The sequence below is a fragment of the Anser anser genome (genome assembly GCF_964211835.1).
Source record: "Anser anser genome assembly, chromosome: 2".
NCBI lineage: Eukaryota > Metazoa > Chordata > Aves > Anseriformes > Anatidae > Anser > Anser anser.
Window position 1 is genome coordinate 94,103,867 of NC_139721.1, and position 18,042 is coordinate 94,121,908.

The 18,042-nt window shown below is 43.8% G+C and overlaps 1 protein-coding gene across 9 annotated transcripts in view; it reads right to left on the bottom strand.

Moving 5' to 3' along the window:
* Positions 1–18,042, bottom strand: part of FBXL2 (F-box and leucine rich repeat protein 2) — a 67,690-nt gene that overhangs the window by 36,934 nt on the left and 12,714 nt on the right. For all 9 annotated transcript variants that reach the window (XM_083826547.1, XM_083826545.1, XM_083826543.1 and 6 more), the window contains exon 2: positions 12,838–12,899. In XM_083826547.1, the coding sequence (XP_083682673.1) occupies positions 12,838–12,899 (62 nt within the window). The remainder of the gene's footprint in view (positions 1–12,837; positions 12,900–18,042) is intronic.

Consider the following 18,042-nt stretch of genomic DNA (forward strand, 5'->3'; position numbering starts at 1 on the left):
CATTGTATAGAATATTCCCTTCGGAATATTCCATATTCCCTTCAGAATATGGAAAATGTCTCATGTTGATTTTCATATCTGTATATATATATGTATGTGTATATATATATATATATTAAATTGCTACGCCACTGGCTAGCACGCACGTGCTAGGAAAGAAAAACGATGAGGAAGAAAAATGACAAAGCATGCTTTTAAAAGTGAGTTTTGTCTAAATTAGGTGAGAAAAGTTTCAAAATAATGACTGCTGTGTTAGAGAAAAATTCCTCTCATAGCTCTAGAAGTCAAGAGAAATAGAGAAGCCAAATTTTACAGTGATTTTGGGCTATTTAAATATCTATGGTTCTAACTAAAAAAAATTAGTCATTATGACAGATTACTTGTTGCAACCTTTTCTGTATTTTTCTCATTTCCCCCACAGTTAGGCAGGCAGGTTGTAAAGTACCATTTCAAATATACACAGCACTATGTTCAACTTCACTTTTCTTCAGCTACTGGCAATTTTTCCTTTCTACTATAATGCAAACACTAACAAAAAGCTGAGCAAAAAGCAGTGTGTAGTAATAAAAACAAATAACAGAAACATGAAAACATGTATAATACTTCATCAGCCACCCACATGCTGCATATTCTTGCATTCAAGAGAAGCTGCTGCTGGAACACAACTGCTGAGTTCCCCTCCTAACTCAGGTTCTAAAATTTGCTTACCTTCTTTTATATCTGGTTGAACACTCAAATTTAAAGTCTGATGACTAAGACCTATTATTTGAGTACATGCACCCAACAAGTATGGTTTACAGCAGAACTCATAATAGCTTTAACATTTATGGTGCAATTTATGAACACTAGTAGTTTGCAGGCATGAAGGAACTGAAAATGGTTCGAATGACTGAAAATAACAAACTTCTACTGTTGAGAACAAGTTCAATTTTCACTTCTTGAGTGGCTGGAATAAATGCAAAAATAATATAAACCAAATCATTGTATTCTCTCTGAATAATTCTTTAAAGAAAAAAAAGTTAGCAAGGAAACAACAAACAGAAAAATACTTTTACAAATACACAAAAGTACTTGTTTTTCCCATTGCTTAAATTTTCAGATCCTTCATGACTTTTTTCAGTAACAAAACCTGATTATAATTACTGCCATGTTTTACAATCAAGTTTCTGAAGCTTGCCATTCTCATGCAAAATCTTATAGCACAAAATATTAGTAATTTAAATACACATGAATAAACCAGATCTGTCCTTCTACATGCCCAAAGTACTGACCATACCTCTATTTTCAAACACATTATGATTACCTTTTATCAAGCACAAAACTTGAAAGTAATATTAGTTACATTCACTATTTTTTGTTTCCAATGTTTTTCAAACTCATACTGTTTGAAAACTTTATGAACTTTAAAAATCCTTTTTTCTTCCTGGCAATTTACAAGAAAAAAATAGGATCATCCTCATGGCTCTGACATTTTACTGAAAAAGTTGATACTGTTAGATCTTGAGTAGTCTATCTCAGACTTCATTTCTGATTCTCTTGGTAATAGATACGGGTTTAACTTCAGATATCAATGCATATCTGCACCTAACATACTGTATGTATTTCCCAATGCATTACTGATGCTTTTCTGTAAGCATGGAAGAAAAAAATAAAGCTACAAATGCCTGAAAACACTGCTTAAATTACACAATTTCTAACAACTCTGTTGGATTCTTATTCAAACAATTTAGCTTTTATTCAACCTTTCACTTCTGTAACAGAGAAGAGTAAAGGGGAAACAGTGTCACTTGCCAACTGGCAAACTAATAGCACTACAACAGCTAAAAGGGGTGGTCATTTTTCTTTTAGCTTGAACAAATGAAAGTCTTTAGCAGAGTATATTTCTTTCACAGGAAAAAAAAAATCAGTTGCAAATGAAATGCCCCCCTCACTCCACTCAAGCTATTCTACCCATTTCAAAGCATGATTGGTCCTCTCCAAATTACAGTCTTCTTGAAACCACCATAGTCCATCTTAGCCAGATAACTTCTTCTTCCTCTGACCAATTATTTGGGTTTATCTCATAGAATCACAGAACGGCTTGGGTTGGAAGGGACCGTAAAGATCACCCAGTTCCAGCCCCCTGCCATGGGCAGGGACACCACCCACTAGATCAGGTTGCCTCCTACCAGAGAAGGAACAAATAATTTGTGGTTTTGTATCCTTCCAAAAGAGCTCCTCACCTGAGAAGCTGAGGGCTTCAGTCAATTACTGATGTGTGGTAGATACTTTGTAGAAACCATGCAAGAGACAATGACACTGCCTTGAAGAGATTATAGTCTAATTCTGGGTGTTACAGAAATAACAGTGATGATCAGGTAGATAAGAAAATGAAAAAGAGTAAGGACTGAAGTGTAAGTCCAGGTGCTTACTTTAACATTTTTAAAATGATTACTGCAATAAATGAGTAAATTTTGAAAAGTGGTAGTATTTTCTAAGTCTACCACCAGAAAAAAGATTTCTCAGTTTTAATAAAAAATATTGGACTGCTTGTTACAGTCAAATTATGTAAGCTTAAATACTTGATGCAAATGACAAGAACACCAACTCTCACAATAGAAGTGTTTACATTTCACTTCCAGATATTTGTAAGATGACATTAATCACCCTTTTTCCATGTGTCAATTTTTTTTAAAAGCTGTAGTATTTTCCAACAGTTTTTATATGCATCTGATATAAGCAAGAAACAAACCAAGTGCATTTGATAACACTTTCAACAGCATTTACTATTCAGTTCCTGCATCGTAAGCAAAACGTTCCCACTGCAACTGAGTTACTCATCTTAATTACAGGGTAGATTGCATAGTTAATATGACAAAAATAATCATGATGTTAATTACACTCAGTACAGTAATATTGAACTCTTTCTGTCATACTAATTGTCCTGGTTCCAGTTAGGACAGAGTTAAGTAGCTCATAGTAGCTGGTAGGGTGCTATGTTTTGGATTAGGATGAGAAGAGCGCTGATAACATGCTGATGTTTTAATTGTTGCAGAGCAGTGTTTACACCAGGCCAAGGACTTTTCGGCTTCTTGCTCTGTCCTGCCAGCGAGCAGGCTGGGGGTGCAGCAGGAGCTGGGAGGGGACAGAGCCAGGACAGCTGACCCAAACTGGCCAAAGGGGTATTCCATACCATCTGACGTCATGCTAAACAATATATAGGGGTGGCTGGCCGGGGTGGGGGGGCCGGCTGCTCGGGAATAGGCTGGGCATCGGTCAGCGGGTGGTGAGCAATTGCATTGTGCATCACTTGTTTTCTTACACATTATTATTGTTAATACTATTACCATTATCACTATTATTATTATTATTGTTATTATTATTTTCCTGTCTTAATAAACTGTCTTTATCTCAACTCACAGGCTTCACTTTCCCGTTTCTCTCCCCCATCCCAGAGAGGGAGGGGGGAGGGTGAGCGAACGGCTGTGTGGTGTTTAGCTGCCAGCCGGGTTAAACCACAACAGTCTTTTTGGCGCCCAACGTGGGGCACGAAGGGTTGAGATATCGACAAATCTGACCAGAGTGTGTTAAACTAAAATTGGTATAAGTATTGGACCTGCTTAATAGTTGCTAGTCACGATGTTGATTGCCTTAATCTCCAGTCTGCTGTACCTGTATTCCAAATTGAGTTTTATGGTGCGTTACTTTCTGTATGTGCTCCCTGTTGCACTGTTTATCCTTTCCGGGCCCTGGTTTAAGATTGTTATGGTACTGTGCGGTGTAACAATGGCTTATGAAATGATGAAATATCTGGTCACGACTTTAACCTGGTATTTGTACTCAGCACTGACGTCGACTCTATACTTTGGAACCCATATCTCGGAAACTATTAGCAATTACACCTATTGCCTGTTTTCGTTAGGGAGCCCATCTGTGAAGGGGACAGGGGAAGACATGTTTCCCTACCTGTTCACTCTCCCTTTCTCCTTCACCACCACCCTCTTATCCCCCGAGTTAGTTACGGTGGTTCTCCGAGATGTTGAATATCCTTGGGATACTCAGACCAGCCTGCTCTTGTTGTTATGTCTCCTGAATGCGCTTCAGATTTTGTGGAGGGTTAAACAACTACTTAGGAACCTCATCCGGAGATCTGTCTTGAGGCGGGATAGTTGCGAGTGGCAGGGAGTGTGGGAGGATATGGGCAGGTTTCTAGAGCAGTGGTCACCTCCAGTGTTTTGGACATTCACCCCTGAACAACTGCAAAATCCTAAAAAGCTGGCAGAATGCTTGAAAAAAAGGTGTCATGACTCTGGCAGTTCCAAAGTGACACAAATCACTGTAGCGTGCTGGGGTCTGGCTTGTGCCTATCGAGCTGCAATTGATGCTATTAGCAACCTAGCTCCAGCTCCTGCAGCCGCTCCAGCTCCAGCTCCTGCAGCCGCTCCAGCTCCAGCTCCTGCAGCTACTCCAGCTCCAGCTCCTGCAGCCGCTCCAGCTCCAGCTCCTGCAGCCGCTCCAGCTCCAGCTCCTGCAGCCGCTCCAGCTCCAGCTCCTGCAGCCGTTCCAGCTCCAGCTCCTGCAGCTACTCCAGCTCCAGCTCCTGCAGCCGTTCCAGTTCCAGCTCCTGCAGCCGCTCCAGCTCCTGCAGCCACTCCAGCTGCAGCTCCTGCAGCCGCTCCAGTTCCAGCTCCTGCAGCTACTCCAGCTCCAGCTCCTGCAGCCGCTCCAGCTCCTGCAGCCGCTCCAGCTCCGGCTCCTGCAGCCGCTCCGGCTCCTGCAGCCGCTCCAGCTCCTGCAGCCGTTCCGGCTCCTGCAGCCGCTCCAGCTCCAGCCCCTGCAGCCGCTCCAGCTCCAGCTCCTGCAGCCGCTCCAGCTCCAGCTCCTGCAGCCGCTCCAGCTCCAGCTCCTGCAGCCGTTCCAGCTCCAGCTCCTGCAGCTACTCCAGCTCCAGCTCCTGCAGCCGTTCCAGTTCCAGCTCCTGCAGCCGCTCCAGCTCCTGCAGCCACTCCAGCTGCAGCTCCTGCAGCCGCTCCAGTTCCAGCTCCTGCAGCTACTCCAGCTCCAGCTCCTGCAGCCGCTCCAGCTCCTGCAGCCGCTCCAGCTCCGGCTCCTGCAGCCGCTCCGGCTCCTGCAGCCGCTCCAGCTCCTGCAGCCGTTCCGGCTCCTGCAGCCGCTCCAGCTCCAGCCCCTGCAGCCGCTCCAGCTCCAGCTCCTGCAGCCGCTCCAGCTCCAGCTCCTGCAGCCGCTCCAGCTCCAGCTCCTGCAGCCGTTCCAGCTCCAGCTCCTGCAGCTACTCCAGCTCCAGCTCCTGCAGCCGTTCCAGTTCCAGCTCCTGCAGCCGCTCCAGCTCCTGCAGCCACTCCAGCTGCAGCTCCTGCAGCCGCTCCAGTTCCAGCTCCTGCAGCTACTCCAGCTCCAGCTCCTGCAGCCGCTCCAGCTCCTGCAGCCGCTCCAGCTCCGGCTCCTGCAGCCGCTCCGGCTCCTGCAGCCGCTCCAGCTCCTGCAGCCGTTCCGGCTCCTGCAGCCGCTCCAGCTCCAGCCCCTGCAGCCGCTCCAGCTCCTGCAGCTGCCCCAGCTCCTGCAGCTGCCCCAGCTCCTGCAGCTGCCCCAGCTCCTGCAGCTGCCCCAGCTCCTGCAGCTGCCCCAGCTCGTGCAGCTGCTCCCACTCCTGTGGCTGGGTCAGAGAAACGAGCTGTAGCAGTGCAAGTTGACCCCGCAGAGGGTATTCCAAGCCCTGTGGCAGACCCTGTGTCTGGGTCAGAGAAACGAGCTGTAGCAGTGCAAGTTGACCCCGCAGAGGGTATTCCAACCCCTGTGGCAGACCCTGTGGCTGGGTCAGAGAAACGAGCTGTAGCAGTGCAAGTTGCCCCTGTAGACAAGGTGAAAAAATGGTATAGAGGCTCAGGTCGTTTAAAACGCAGACAGTCTTCTGCTAAGTCTGGGCGTAGTGAAGACGAGGCTGGGCCATCAAAGGTGCAGGAGACTGAAGATGAGGATGAGGATGGCGAAAAATCAACAGTAACTACCCGGACTCCATACCAGCCATCAAAGGTGCAGGAGACTGAAGATGAGGATGAGGATGTCGGAAAATCAACAGTAATTACCCGGACTCTATACCAGCGTGAGCTACGAGATGTGCGAAAAGATTTTGGTCGCTGTATAGGCGAGCAGCTTGTCACCTGGCTGCTCCGGTGCTGGGACACGGGAGCCAATTATGTGGAATTGGAGGGCAAGGAAGCCAGGCGGCTGGGATCCCTTGCTAGGGACGCATGCATTGACAAAGCAATTGGAGATGGAGCACAATCTCGCAGCCTCTGGAGGCGTCTCCTGTCAGCTGTGAAGGAAAGGTATCTCTTCAAGGAAGAACTTGTATGTTTACCAAGCAAATGGACCACCATGGAGAAGGGAATTCAGTACCTGAGGGAATTGGCCGTACAGGAAGTAATTTATAAGGACCTAGACGACGCACAAACATCCGCAGATCCAGATGCAGTCCGGTGTACACCACCCATGTGGCGGAAGTTTGTACAGAGTGCCCCATCATCATATGCCAACTCATTGGCAATACTAGCCTGGAAAACGGAGGAGAATCCCACAGTGAATGAAGTGACTAAAATACTCCGGCAGTACGAAGGAAATCTCTCCTCTTCCCTAAAGGCCTGTGTCTCAGCTGTGGAGAAACTCTCTGAAGAGGTCCACCAACTTAAAGAGAATTTATCTTCCCCTCCACCTGAACGAACCAGTGTCCACCAGCTAAAAGAGAAGGCTTTAGAGAAACTTTCTGAAAAGATCCACAAACTTGAAGAAAGATTATCTTCCCCTTCACCTGAACGAACCAGTGTCCACCAGCTAAAAGAGAATGCTTTGGAGAAACTTTCTGAAAAGATCCACCAACTTGAAGAAAGATTATCTTCCCCTTCACCTGAACGAACTAGTGTCCACCAGCTAAAAGAGAATACCTTGGAGAAACTTTCTGAAGAGATCCACCAACTTAAAGAGAGATTATTTTCCTCCCCACCTGTACAAACCAGTGTCTCAGCTATTAGGGGTAAACGTTCATCTATGCAAGGAAGACAATATGGTGGGCACACACACCGCGCCACCCTGTGGTTTTACCTACGTGACCATGGAGAGGACATGAGGAAATGGGATGGAAAATCTACTGCGACCCTAGAGGCACGGGTACGTGAATTGCAAAGGAAAACAATTGGGAAAAAGGAGTTCTCTGAAAGGTTTGCTGCTCCAACTTCCAGCAGGCAGTCCTTTAAACACAGAAATGAAGATTCTGACCAGGACTAGAGGGGCCCTGCCTCCAGCCAGGGGGAGGAAAGGGACAATCGAGTTTATTGGACTGTGTGGATTCGATGGCCTGGCACGTCAGACGCACAGAAGTATAAGGCTTTGGTAGACACCGGTGCACAATGTACTCTAATGCCATCAAGCTATAAAGGGCCAGAGCCCATCTGTATTTATGGTGTGACGGGGGGATCCCAGCAGTTAACTGTATTGGAGGCTGAAGTGAGTCTAACCGGTAATGAGTGGCAAAAGCACCGTATTGTGACTGGCCCAGATGCTCCGTGCATCCTTGGCATAGACTATCTTAGAAGAGGATATTTCAAGGACCCAAAAGGGTTCCGCTGGGCTTTTGGCATAGCTGCTTTGGAGACAGAGGACATTAAACAGTTGTCTACCTTGCCTGGTCTCTCAGAGGACCCTTCTGTTGTGGGGTTGCTGAGGGTTGAAGAACAGCAAGTGCCGATCGCTACCACAACTGTGCACCGGCGGCAATATCGCACCAACCGAGACTCCCTGAGTCCCATCCATAAGCTAATTCGTCAACTGGAGAGCCAAGGAGTGATCAGCAAGACTCATTCACCTTTTAATAGTCCCATATGGCCAGTGCGAAAGTCTAATGGTGAGTGGAGACTAACAGTGGACTATCGTGGCCTGAACGAAGTCACGCCACCACTGAGTGCTGCAGTGCCGGACATGCTAGAACTCCAGTATGAACTGGAATCAAAGGCAGCCAAGTGGTATGCCACAATTGATATCGCTAATGCATTTTTCTCCATCCCTCTAGCAGCACAGTGCAGGCCACAGTTTGCCTTCACTTGGAGGGGAGTCCAATATACTTGGAATCGGCTGCCCCAGGGGTGGAAACACAGCCCTACCATTTGCCATGGACTGATCCAGTCTGCGCTGGAGCAGGGGGAAGCTCCTGAACACCTGCAGTACATCGATGACATCATTGTGTGGGGTGACACTGCAGAAGAAGTTTTCGAGAAAGGGAAGAAAATAGTCCAAATCCTTCTGAAGGCTGGTTTTGCCATAAAACAGAATAAAGTTAAAGGACCTGCACGAGAGATCCAGTTTTTAGGAATAAAATGGCAAGATGGACGCCGTCAAATCCCAATGGATGTGATCAACAAAATAACAGCTATGTCTCCACCAACTAGCAAAAAAGAAACACAAACTTTCCTAGGTGTCGTGGGGTTTTGGAGAATGCATATTCCAAATTACAGTCTGATTGTAAACCCGCTCTACCAAGTAACCCGTAAGAAGAATGCTTTTGAATGGGGCCCTGAGCAACGACAAGCCTTTGAACAAATTAAGCAGGAAATAGTTCATGCAGTAGCCCTCGGGCCAGTCCGAACAGGACCAGATGTAAAGAATGTGCTCTACACCGCAGCCGGAGAGAATGGTCCCACCTGGAGCCTCTGGCAGAAAGAACCTGGGGAAACTCGAGGTCGACCCCTGGGGTTTTGGAGTCGGGGATACAGAGGATCTGAAGCCCGCTATACTCCAACTGAAAAGGAGATATTGGCAGCATATGAAGGAGTTCGATCTGCTTCGGAAGTGGTCGGTACTGAAGCGCAGCTCCTCCTGGCACCCCGACTGCCGGTACTAGGCTGGATGTTCAAAGGAAGGGTCCCCTCTACGCATCATGCAACTGATGCTACATGGAGCAAGTGGGTTGCACTGATTACTCAGCGGGCTCGAATAGGAAACCCCAGTCGCCCAGGAATCTTGGAGGTGATTATGGACTGGCCAGAAGGCAAATACTTTGGGATATCACCAGAGGAGGAGGTGGTTCGTGCTGAAGAAGCCCCCCTGTACAACAAGCTACCGGAAAATGAGAAGAAATATGCCTTGTTCACTGACGGGTCCTGTCGTATTGTGGGAAAGCATCGGAGATGGAAAGCTGCTGTATGGAGTCCTACACGACGAGTTGCAGAAGCTGCTGAGGGAGAAGGTGAATCGAGTCAGTTTGCAGAAGTAAAAGCCATTCAGCTGGCTTTAGATATTGCTGAACGAGAAAAGTGGCCAGTTCTCTATCTCTATACTGATTCATGGATGGTAGCAAATGCCCTGTGGGGGTGGTTACAGCAATGGAAGCAGAACAACTGGCAGCGCAGGGGCAAGCCCATCTGGGCTGCGGCATTGTGGCAAGATATTGCTGCCCGGGTAGAGAACCTGGTTGTAAAGGTACGCCATGTAGATGCTCATGTGCCCAAGAATCGGGCTACTGAAGAACACCAAAACAACCAGCAGGTGGATCAGGCTGCTAAGATTGAAGTGGCTCAGGTGGACCTGGACTGGCAACATAAAGGTGAATTATTTATAGCCCGATGGGCCCATGACACCTCAGGCCATCAAGGTAGAGATGCAACCTACAGATGGGCTCGTGATCGAGGGGTGGACCTGACCATGGACACTATAGCACAGGTTATTCATGACTGTGAAACATGTGCTGCAATCAAGCAAGCCAAACGGTCAAAACCTCTTTGGTATGGAGGACGATGGCTGAAATATAAGTATGGAGAGGCCTGGCAGATTGATTACATCACACTCCCTCAAACCCGCAACGGCAAGCGCCACGTACTTACAATGGTGGAAGCAACCACCGGATGGCTGGAAACATATCCTGTGCCCCATGCCACCGCCCGGAACACTATCCTGGGCCTTGAAAAGCAAGTCTTATGGCGACATGGCACCCCAGAGAGAATTGAGTCAGACAACGGGACTCATTTCCGAAACAACCTTATAGACACTTGGGCCAAAGAACATGGTATTGAGTGGGTGTATCACATCCCCTATCATGCACCAGCCTCTGGAAAAGTTGAACGATACAATGGACTGTTGAAGACTACACTGAAAGCAATGGGTGCTGGGACATTCAAAAATTGGGATACACATTTGGCAAAGGCCACCTGGTTAGTCAATACCAGGGGATCTGCCAACCGAGCTGGACCTGCCCAATCAAACCTGTTACGCACTGTAGAAGGGGATAAAGTTCCTGTAGTGCACGTAAGAAACATGCTGGGTAAAACAGTCTGGGCTACTCCTGCCTCAGGAAAAGGCAAACCCATTCGTGGAATTGCTTTTGCTCAGGGACCTGGATGCACTTGGTGGGTAATGCAAAAGAATGGGGAGGTCCGGTGTGTACCTCAAGGGGATTTGATACTGGGTGAGAATAGCCCATGAGTTGAATTGTAGTATGTTAATTATTATATAATAATGTATGTCATCACTACCATGATTGCTATATATCATAGATGAAAATGGTGATTAATTAGAATGTATTGGACAGAGTGTAACCTGAGCATGACATAAATGGTATGGAATAAGGGGTGGATATCTGTCCTGGTTCCAGTTAGGACAGAGTTAAGTAGCTCATAGTAGCTGGTAGGGTGCTATGTTTTGGATTAGGATGAGAAGAGCGCTGATAACATGCTGATGTTTTAATTGTTGCAGAGCAGTGTTTACACCAGGCCAAGGACTTTTCGGCTTCTTGCTCTGTCCTGCCAGCGAGCAGGTTGGGGGTGCAGCAGGAGCTGGGAGGGGACAGACCCAGGACAGCTGACCCAAACTGGCCAAAGGGGTATTCCATACCATCTGACGTCATGCTAAACAATATATAGGGGTGGCTGGCCGGGGTGGGGGGGCCGGCTGCTCGGGAATAGGCTGGGCATCGGTCAGCGGGTGGTGAGCAATTGCATTGTGCATCACTTGTTTTCTTACACATTATTATTGTTAATACTATTACCATTATCACTATTATTATTATTATTGTTATTATTATTTTCCTGTCTTAATAAACTGTCTTTATCTCAACTCACCGGCTTCACTTTCCCGTTTCTCTCCCCCATCCCAGAGAGGGAGGGGGGAGGGTAAGCGAACGGCTGTGTGGTGTTTAGCTGCCAGCCGGGTTAAACCACAACACTAATAGTGCAAGACCATTTTAAACCACTTTGTAGCACGAGCATAAACTGTTTCAGGTGTTGAAAGACACATCCTTTTGCAAGCCTAAGCATAAAACAAATGCCCCACCGATAATCCTTTGGACACCCAGGTTAAGGTTTATATAGCTTCAAAGATAATTTCCTTTTAACCTACAATGAAAGCTAAAGCATACCATGTAATCAGTAAATTCTTTCAGAATAAAACATCTTTGCTATCTCACTGTCTAAACTACATCAACAATTTCTGTTGAATTACATAAATGGGATGCTTAACACCTGCAGCAGTGGTAAGGACAGTCATTTCCACAGAGACGGAAAACCCTACTGCTAGAAAAGAAGTGTTTTAGATTAAGATGTGCGGCATCGAGTGAAACAAAGCAAAGTTATTAGAATTTGTATTCAGGGCATCACTCAGTGATGCTTTTTCATTTAATCACATTTTCTAAATAGTTCTACAAGACTAATTTACAAAATCACCACCACATGGAATGAGTATATCTGAACAAAAATGAAAATCTTTTAAAAATGCAATTCCTTTTAACAAAAGACTGTTTCTTTAGTACCACCAAGAGAACATTGTGATAGTACAGACACTAAAAAGTACTAACGTTTTAAGAACACTTTCTTAATACACAAGATAGCAAACTACCATTTTTTCAGACAGGAAGCAATGACATACAAGATAACCAAAGCAACTCTTTAGAGTATTAAGAACAAATCATTAGCTCAATTTTAATAACACCATCACTAAAAATTATAATTGCACCATTATACATGGATATTTCTTTTTACACAAAGAGTGGGCTGCAATGAAAACTATAGGCAGCTAGAGAAGAAGTTACTGGGCCGATTCAGTTTCCCCCGTGAAGTGGTTACTTCCAGTTGAGCAGTAACTCCACATTCTGGAATTGACATTTTGCTTGAAATCAACTTTCAACACAACAAGCATGTGAAGACATCCACCAGTGTCTCAACCATGGGCTAAACTTACTGATCCTGATGTTGTAGCTAACTCCTGTGAAGGTGATCTACTCACATAGCTTTGATGAAATGCACAGCTGGCTGAACGATTACAGTAAGTAAAAACCTCCTGTTGGTTCTACCGTATATAACACAGACCAACAGTAAAGGAGACAGTCTGTGCTTTTCACTGCAGTGATTTTTGGAAAGCTTTGAAGTTGTATTTATATTTGTTATAACAAATTTCATAAGAAGAAGAATGTGAGTATCCATTGTAAGGAATTACATAAGAGAATGGATCTTACACTCTACAGACAGATAAAACACTGTGCAATGTGGAAAAGAGTTAAGTACATATACTAAAGCTATTTGAACATTTTATTTCACTTCTTTTTCTAATATGCAAGAAAAAGATCACTACTCAACTATATTATCTATGGTATAGCGTAATTTGAACACTAAAACAAATCAAGACCAATCAAAACAAAACAGGTTAAAGAATTCCAAGATTTAAAAGTCATGTTGCTATTTATTTCAAGATATTTAAGAATTAATAGTAATCTTAATAGTTTAAGAATTAATTTGTAGTCTATAACCCACATAAGCAATGCATTATCTTCAGATTTTTACTCCTTAACACGTTATCGCGAATTACCTTAACAGAAGCTCTTTGGGTAATTTTTTGTTAATAAGGCCTTCGTCATTATTTGAGAAAACCTGGAAACAGAAGGAAAAAAGTCATTTAGGAAGACCAACAAAAAAAAATGCTTTTAGAGAACCTTTTAACCTTCTGCTTAGGTGTTTAACTCTTAAATTACCATTAGCGCCATGTTTTCAACATGTTATTTGGTATCCCTATAAATTATTTTAATAGGCACAATGCAGCCACACCCACTCATACACTTGGCTCTTTCCTAGTGCTGAGATTTAGCCACACAAAGTATGTGGAACTTTGTAATCATTAAACAAACACTAAGAAACACACCCCATGAAGTATTTTAGGTAGCAGTAAAAGTTCTAGCAATAGCAAGACACATACAAATATGCACTGGTTGCACAGTTCTAAAAATGTCCTGTTTACAGTGTACACTGTAAATTCCATGGCCCAGGTACATGAAGATGGAGAAACTGCAATAATCTAATGATTTAAAGAATTTACCGCCACATATGGCAGTGATCTGAAAGCAAGACAAGCACCTCAAGAAATGCTACAAGAAAAACAGAAAATGCCTCTCACCTAGACCATCTTATTACCAACATATCTCCCAAGAAGAGATTCCATTCCGCCATCAACACATACCACATACTTGATAACTATAAGCTGTGCTCCTTGGTTAAAAAAAGGAAAGCTCAACAACAGGTGGTTCTGAAAAAGGTACATCAAAAAAGCCAAATGCAAGCATAACTCTGTCCATAAAAACAGGGAAGTCAGCAAAAAGTACACGCCTGGGAATTCTGAAATATCTCCCCCAAAATATTGTAAGATTAGAAAACTGGAATTTCCTTCTAGCTGCCATTAGAACCTTTTTTTTCTCTCCCAGTATGTTCTAGGCTGATGTCAGGTCTAACTGCATACCACTGTTTCTCAGTTTTGTATTGCAGCAAAAGCCACTTTTTGCACCTCCGACCTCTGGGCAACAAACAGGCTATCCACACATTTAAGAACAGTAAAACCGTAAACTTTCAACAGGACCAGCAAGATTAATCAGACTTCTTTTTCCTGCAACTGGAGCAACACAATTATTAACAGACCAACGGCTGTAGAGTTTCAAAGCTTACAGCATATATGCATACGTGCTTCAATAGGACAACTCTACTTCCTCCTGAAAAGATACGTGCTTGGCTTTAAGCAGTTCCACATGGCTGAACGCAGGTACAGGTTGTCACTGGTTTTACTTTACACCAATAGCCATTGCTGCTGCTATTTTCAGCCTTTATGCTCTTATTGTAGCACTTATTCAGAGAAAGGAGACATATGCCATCCTCACAGAGCTTAAGATCACCAAGTTGCTGGAGGTGAGGGTGATATACTTGTGCATTACAAGCAAAAATAAGTCACAAAAAAAAAAAGTTACCTCTATAAGCGCGCACAGTCTGTGGTAAAACAGACAAGAGAACTTACATCTCATTAACTCTGGTCCAATATCTGAACATTTAGTATCACAGACCACTAAAAATCCTTAATCATTCACCATAATCATTCTGCAGTTGCAGAAGCTTCCTCAAAAGTTTTGATATCCATCTAGAACATACTTTCCATTTATATGCATAAACATTTTTTAAAAAAGCTACTTTGCAGACTGTTACTAGTTTACTAGTATGCCATCGCTTTGCCAGCGCAAAATCTATTATTATACTACTTTTATTTATGCTGTACACTCCCATATGTACAATAACATGGACATATGCTCACTATATGAAGATGACACAGCATTTAATTTCATAAGACATGAGCTATTTAATGCAACACTATTTAATACAAACAGATAAAATGTGTGCTCAAGACTACTGGTATTTCCAGCTACTAAACTCCTGCATTAAAAAGCTAAAGCACTACATAACATAGCACAGATTTTTGGGACTAGTAAGTATTTTCCACTTGTGGCCAGGGTGAAAATCTAAACCTACAACCAGTCTATACTTCTAGCAGCTCTTATGGGAAAAAGACTTATAATCTCTGTTTATGAAAGGTATCTTTGGAATTTAAATTAAAGCTAGACTTGCAGACTGTGGTAAATAAATGACAGTAGACATGACCCATATGCTTGCATTTAGAAATCCAAGTTAAACTGAAGAAAATGCAGCTTTTACTATTGCTTATGAGGAGCACGCGACTTGCCCTCCACACAAAGTACCATGCCTGCAAAACAAGCTGCAGATGAGGCAAGAAACGGATTCAAAGCTGTTTTTTAGTGACGTGGACAGTGGGATCAAGTGTACCCTCTGCAAGTCTGCAGATGACACCAAGCTGAGTGGTGCAGTTAATAACCCAAAAGGAAGGGAAGCCATCCAAAGGGAGCTGAACAAGCTAGAAAAGTGGGCCCATGTGAACCTAAGGTTCAACTACTCCAGGTTCAAGGTGCTGCACCTGGTGCATGCCAGACATGAGGACAGACTGGGAGGACTCATTGAGAGAAGCCCTGCAGAGAAGGACTTGGGGGTTCTGGTGGATGAAAAGCTCAACATGAGCTGGAAGTGAGCGCTTGCAGCCCAGAAGGCCAACTGCATCCTAGGCTGCATTGACAGAGGGGTGGCCAGCAGGTGGATGGAAGTGATTGCGCCCCTCTGCTCTGCCCTTTTAAGGCTCCACCTGGAGTGCTGCAACCAGGCCTGGGGCCCCCAGCACAAGAAGGATGTGGGGCTGTTAGAGTGGGTCCAAAGGAGGGCCACAAAGATGCTCAGAGGGCTGGAGCACCTCTGCTATGAAAAGAGGCTGAGAGAGCTGGGGCTGTTCAGCCTGGAGAAGAGAAGGCTCAAGGAAGGCTTTATAGTGGCTTTTCAGTAGTACTCAAAGGGAGCTTACAAAAAAGATGGAGAGCGACTTTTTACTCAGGCAGATAGTGATAGGAAGGTTTTAGTTCTCATTTTAAACTAGAAGAGGGGAGACTTAGATAAGATGTTAGGAATAAATTCTTCACTCAGAGGGTGGTGAGGCACTGGCATAGGTTGCCCAGAGAAGCTGTAAATGTCCGATCCCTGGAAGTGTTCAAGGCCAGGTTGGACGAGGCCCTGATCAACCTGGGAGGTATCTCTGCCCATGGCAGGGGGTTGGAACTGGGTGATCTTTAGGGTGCTTTCCAACCCAAGCCGTTCTGTGATTCTCTCAGTTTTATGTGCTTGTGTATACACTAGCTATAGTTATCATATCAAAGTATTCTTATGGAATATTTAAATAAATGAAAAAAAATCTTTACTTCTTTACTCTGAAAAAGTAGATCAGCCTCTAGAATGATCCTGCATTTGAATCTCAGAAGAGAGGGAACCCTTTAACGCTCTGCAGTTTCAGTTTTTTGCCAAATGAACAGCAGGCATGGGATAACTGAGGTTGTCGTCTTCTAGACAGAACATAAGGGGGCTGATTGTGTGCAACTGGTGTCAAAAAGAGAAGGTCAATATCTATTCCTTTTTTGAGGATTTCCTGATGATCTGAAACTGCCGTTAATCACAGAATTTGCTAATGAAGTAATTACCCTGTGTACATATATCTATCATCTCTTTGAAATAACTAGCACAGTCCTATGACTTTTTTGCTTGATTTTTATATCTTGACTTTGCTAATTTTCTATTTAAAAAAATAAAAAATAAAGCCAGTCAAGGAAGTGTTCATCAACTGCTGTGAAAATATTCTAATAACCTTGAAAAATATGACTTACTTTTCTTTAGTTAGACAGTGCTGACAACATGCCCTCAAAATACCTGTCCAGTGTTACAAAATAACTGTGGATGCAGAAAGAATATTTCTTCTTTCTTTGCTTTCACATTTGATAGCAAGTTTGACTGTGTTAATGACAGGGTACATAAAACCCTAGAAAAGCATGCTTCAAACTGTAAAAAAACATGAAATACAACAGAAAAATCAGTGCAGAATGAAAAAGGAGAAGTGACACTGAACATATGTAACAGAATATTACTCTAAAACCAGCTCTGGATTTCCTGTAAGCATAAGAGATACAGAAAGTGTCTACATTCCGACAGGAGTTCAGGAAACAAACAAAACAAAACATGCAAGGGAAAACTGTAACTGTGCTCTACCAAAGCCTGTTTTCCACAGCTAGTTGGTTATTAGTTCAATCCTGGGCCATTTCTCACATTCCTTAACTGACCTCTTGCTTTAGTGTCTTCATTTTACTTTTGTAAGACTGGTTACAATGAGCTAAAAGCTGAAGATTTCCTTAAAAAATTACCTGATTGATGGCTCATTTCCACAGAGATACTTATGGATCTCATTTCCAGTGATATAAGAGTAGACGAGGACATTCAACCTGCTAACTTTTCAAATCAAGTTATTTTTGAGATTCTGTTCTTTAATAACTTTGCTCATTAGAGTGTTAAAGTAAGCATTTTTTTTAGTAAATGTAGGTTTGACAGAGAGGAAGTCTTGAGACCCCAAACAACACCAGCGAAAAGACAAACTGTCAATAGGGTTGAATTATTTACCAAGTCAGTAACAAAACCAAAGGGTGGGTCACTGTCACCAAAGGAGACAGCAGTTTAGAATTAAATCCATTCATTTCCCTTCTCCTGCTGTTGACACAGCAGACATCCTAGCTAAGCTGTAAGTATTTCCATATGTAAAAAAGCATTGAGTCTTTCAGGTTTCTACTGGCAAGAACAGGATTTATTTAGTATTATTTATGCAGTAATAGGCATCATGAGAACAAGATGCTTTAAAGGAAAATCTTGACAAGATTAAAATCGAGGTTTTACTCAGGTTCCTGATGTGCAGATCTGTGTTACCCAACACAAAACCCACCAACTTGCTGCACATCTCTCCTCCTCCGTGGGAACACCCAGCTATTGCCTGAGCCATTTCACCTTCACCATGCAGCTGAAATTGCCTCTTGCTAGAGAAGGAAAGCCAGCAGATCAGAGTGCTCACAAACTGCTCCGGGTAGCAGAGCTGAAGTCATCAATGGCATGCTAAAAGCTCTCCATTTAACTACAGGAGAAAAATGGAGGATGAAGAAGAAAAGCAAAAATAATCTTCCTTGACTAGAAATTTAGGGTTACCTCATGTTACGCTACAAAATGTTTTCCAATGGTCAGGGAATTGCTGCTAACTGGTGCTTCCTCTAGAAACGTGCAATTAATGCACTGGAAATGGCAGATGAGCAGACTCATTCAACACGAAGCAAGCAGC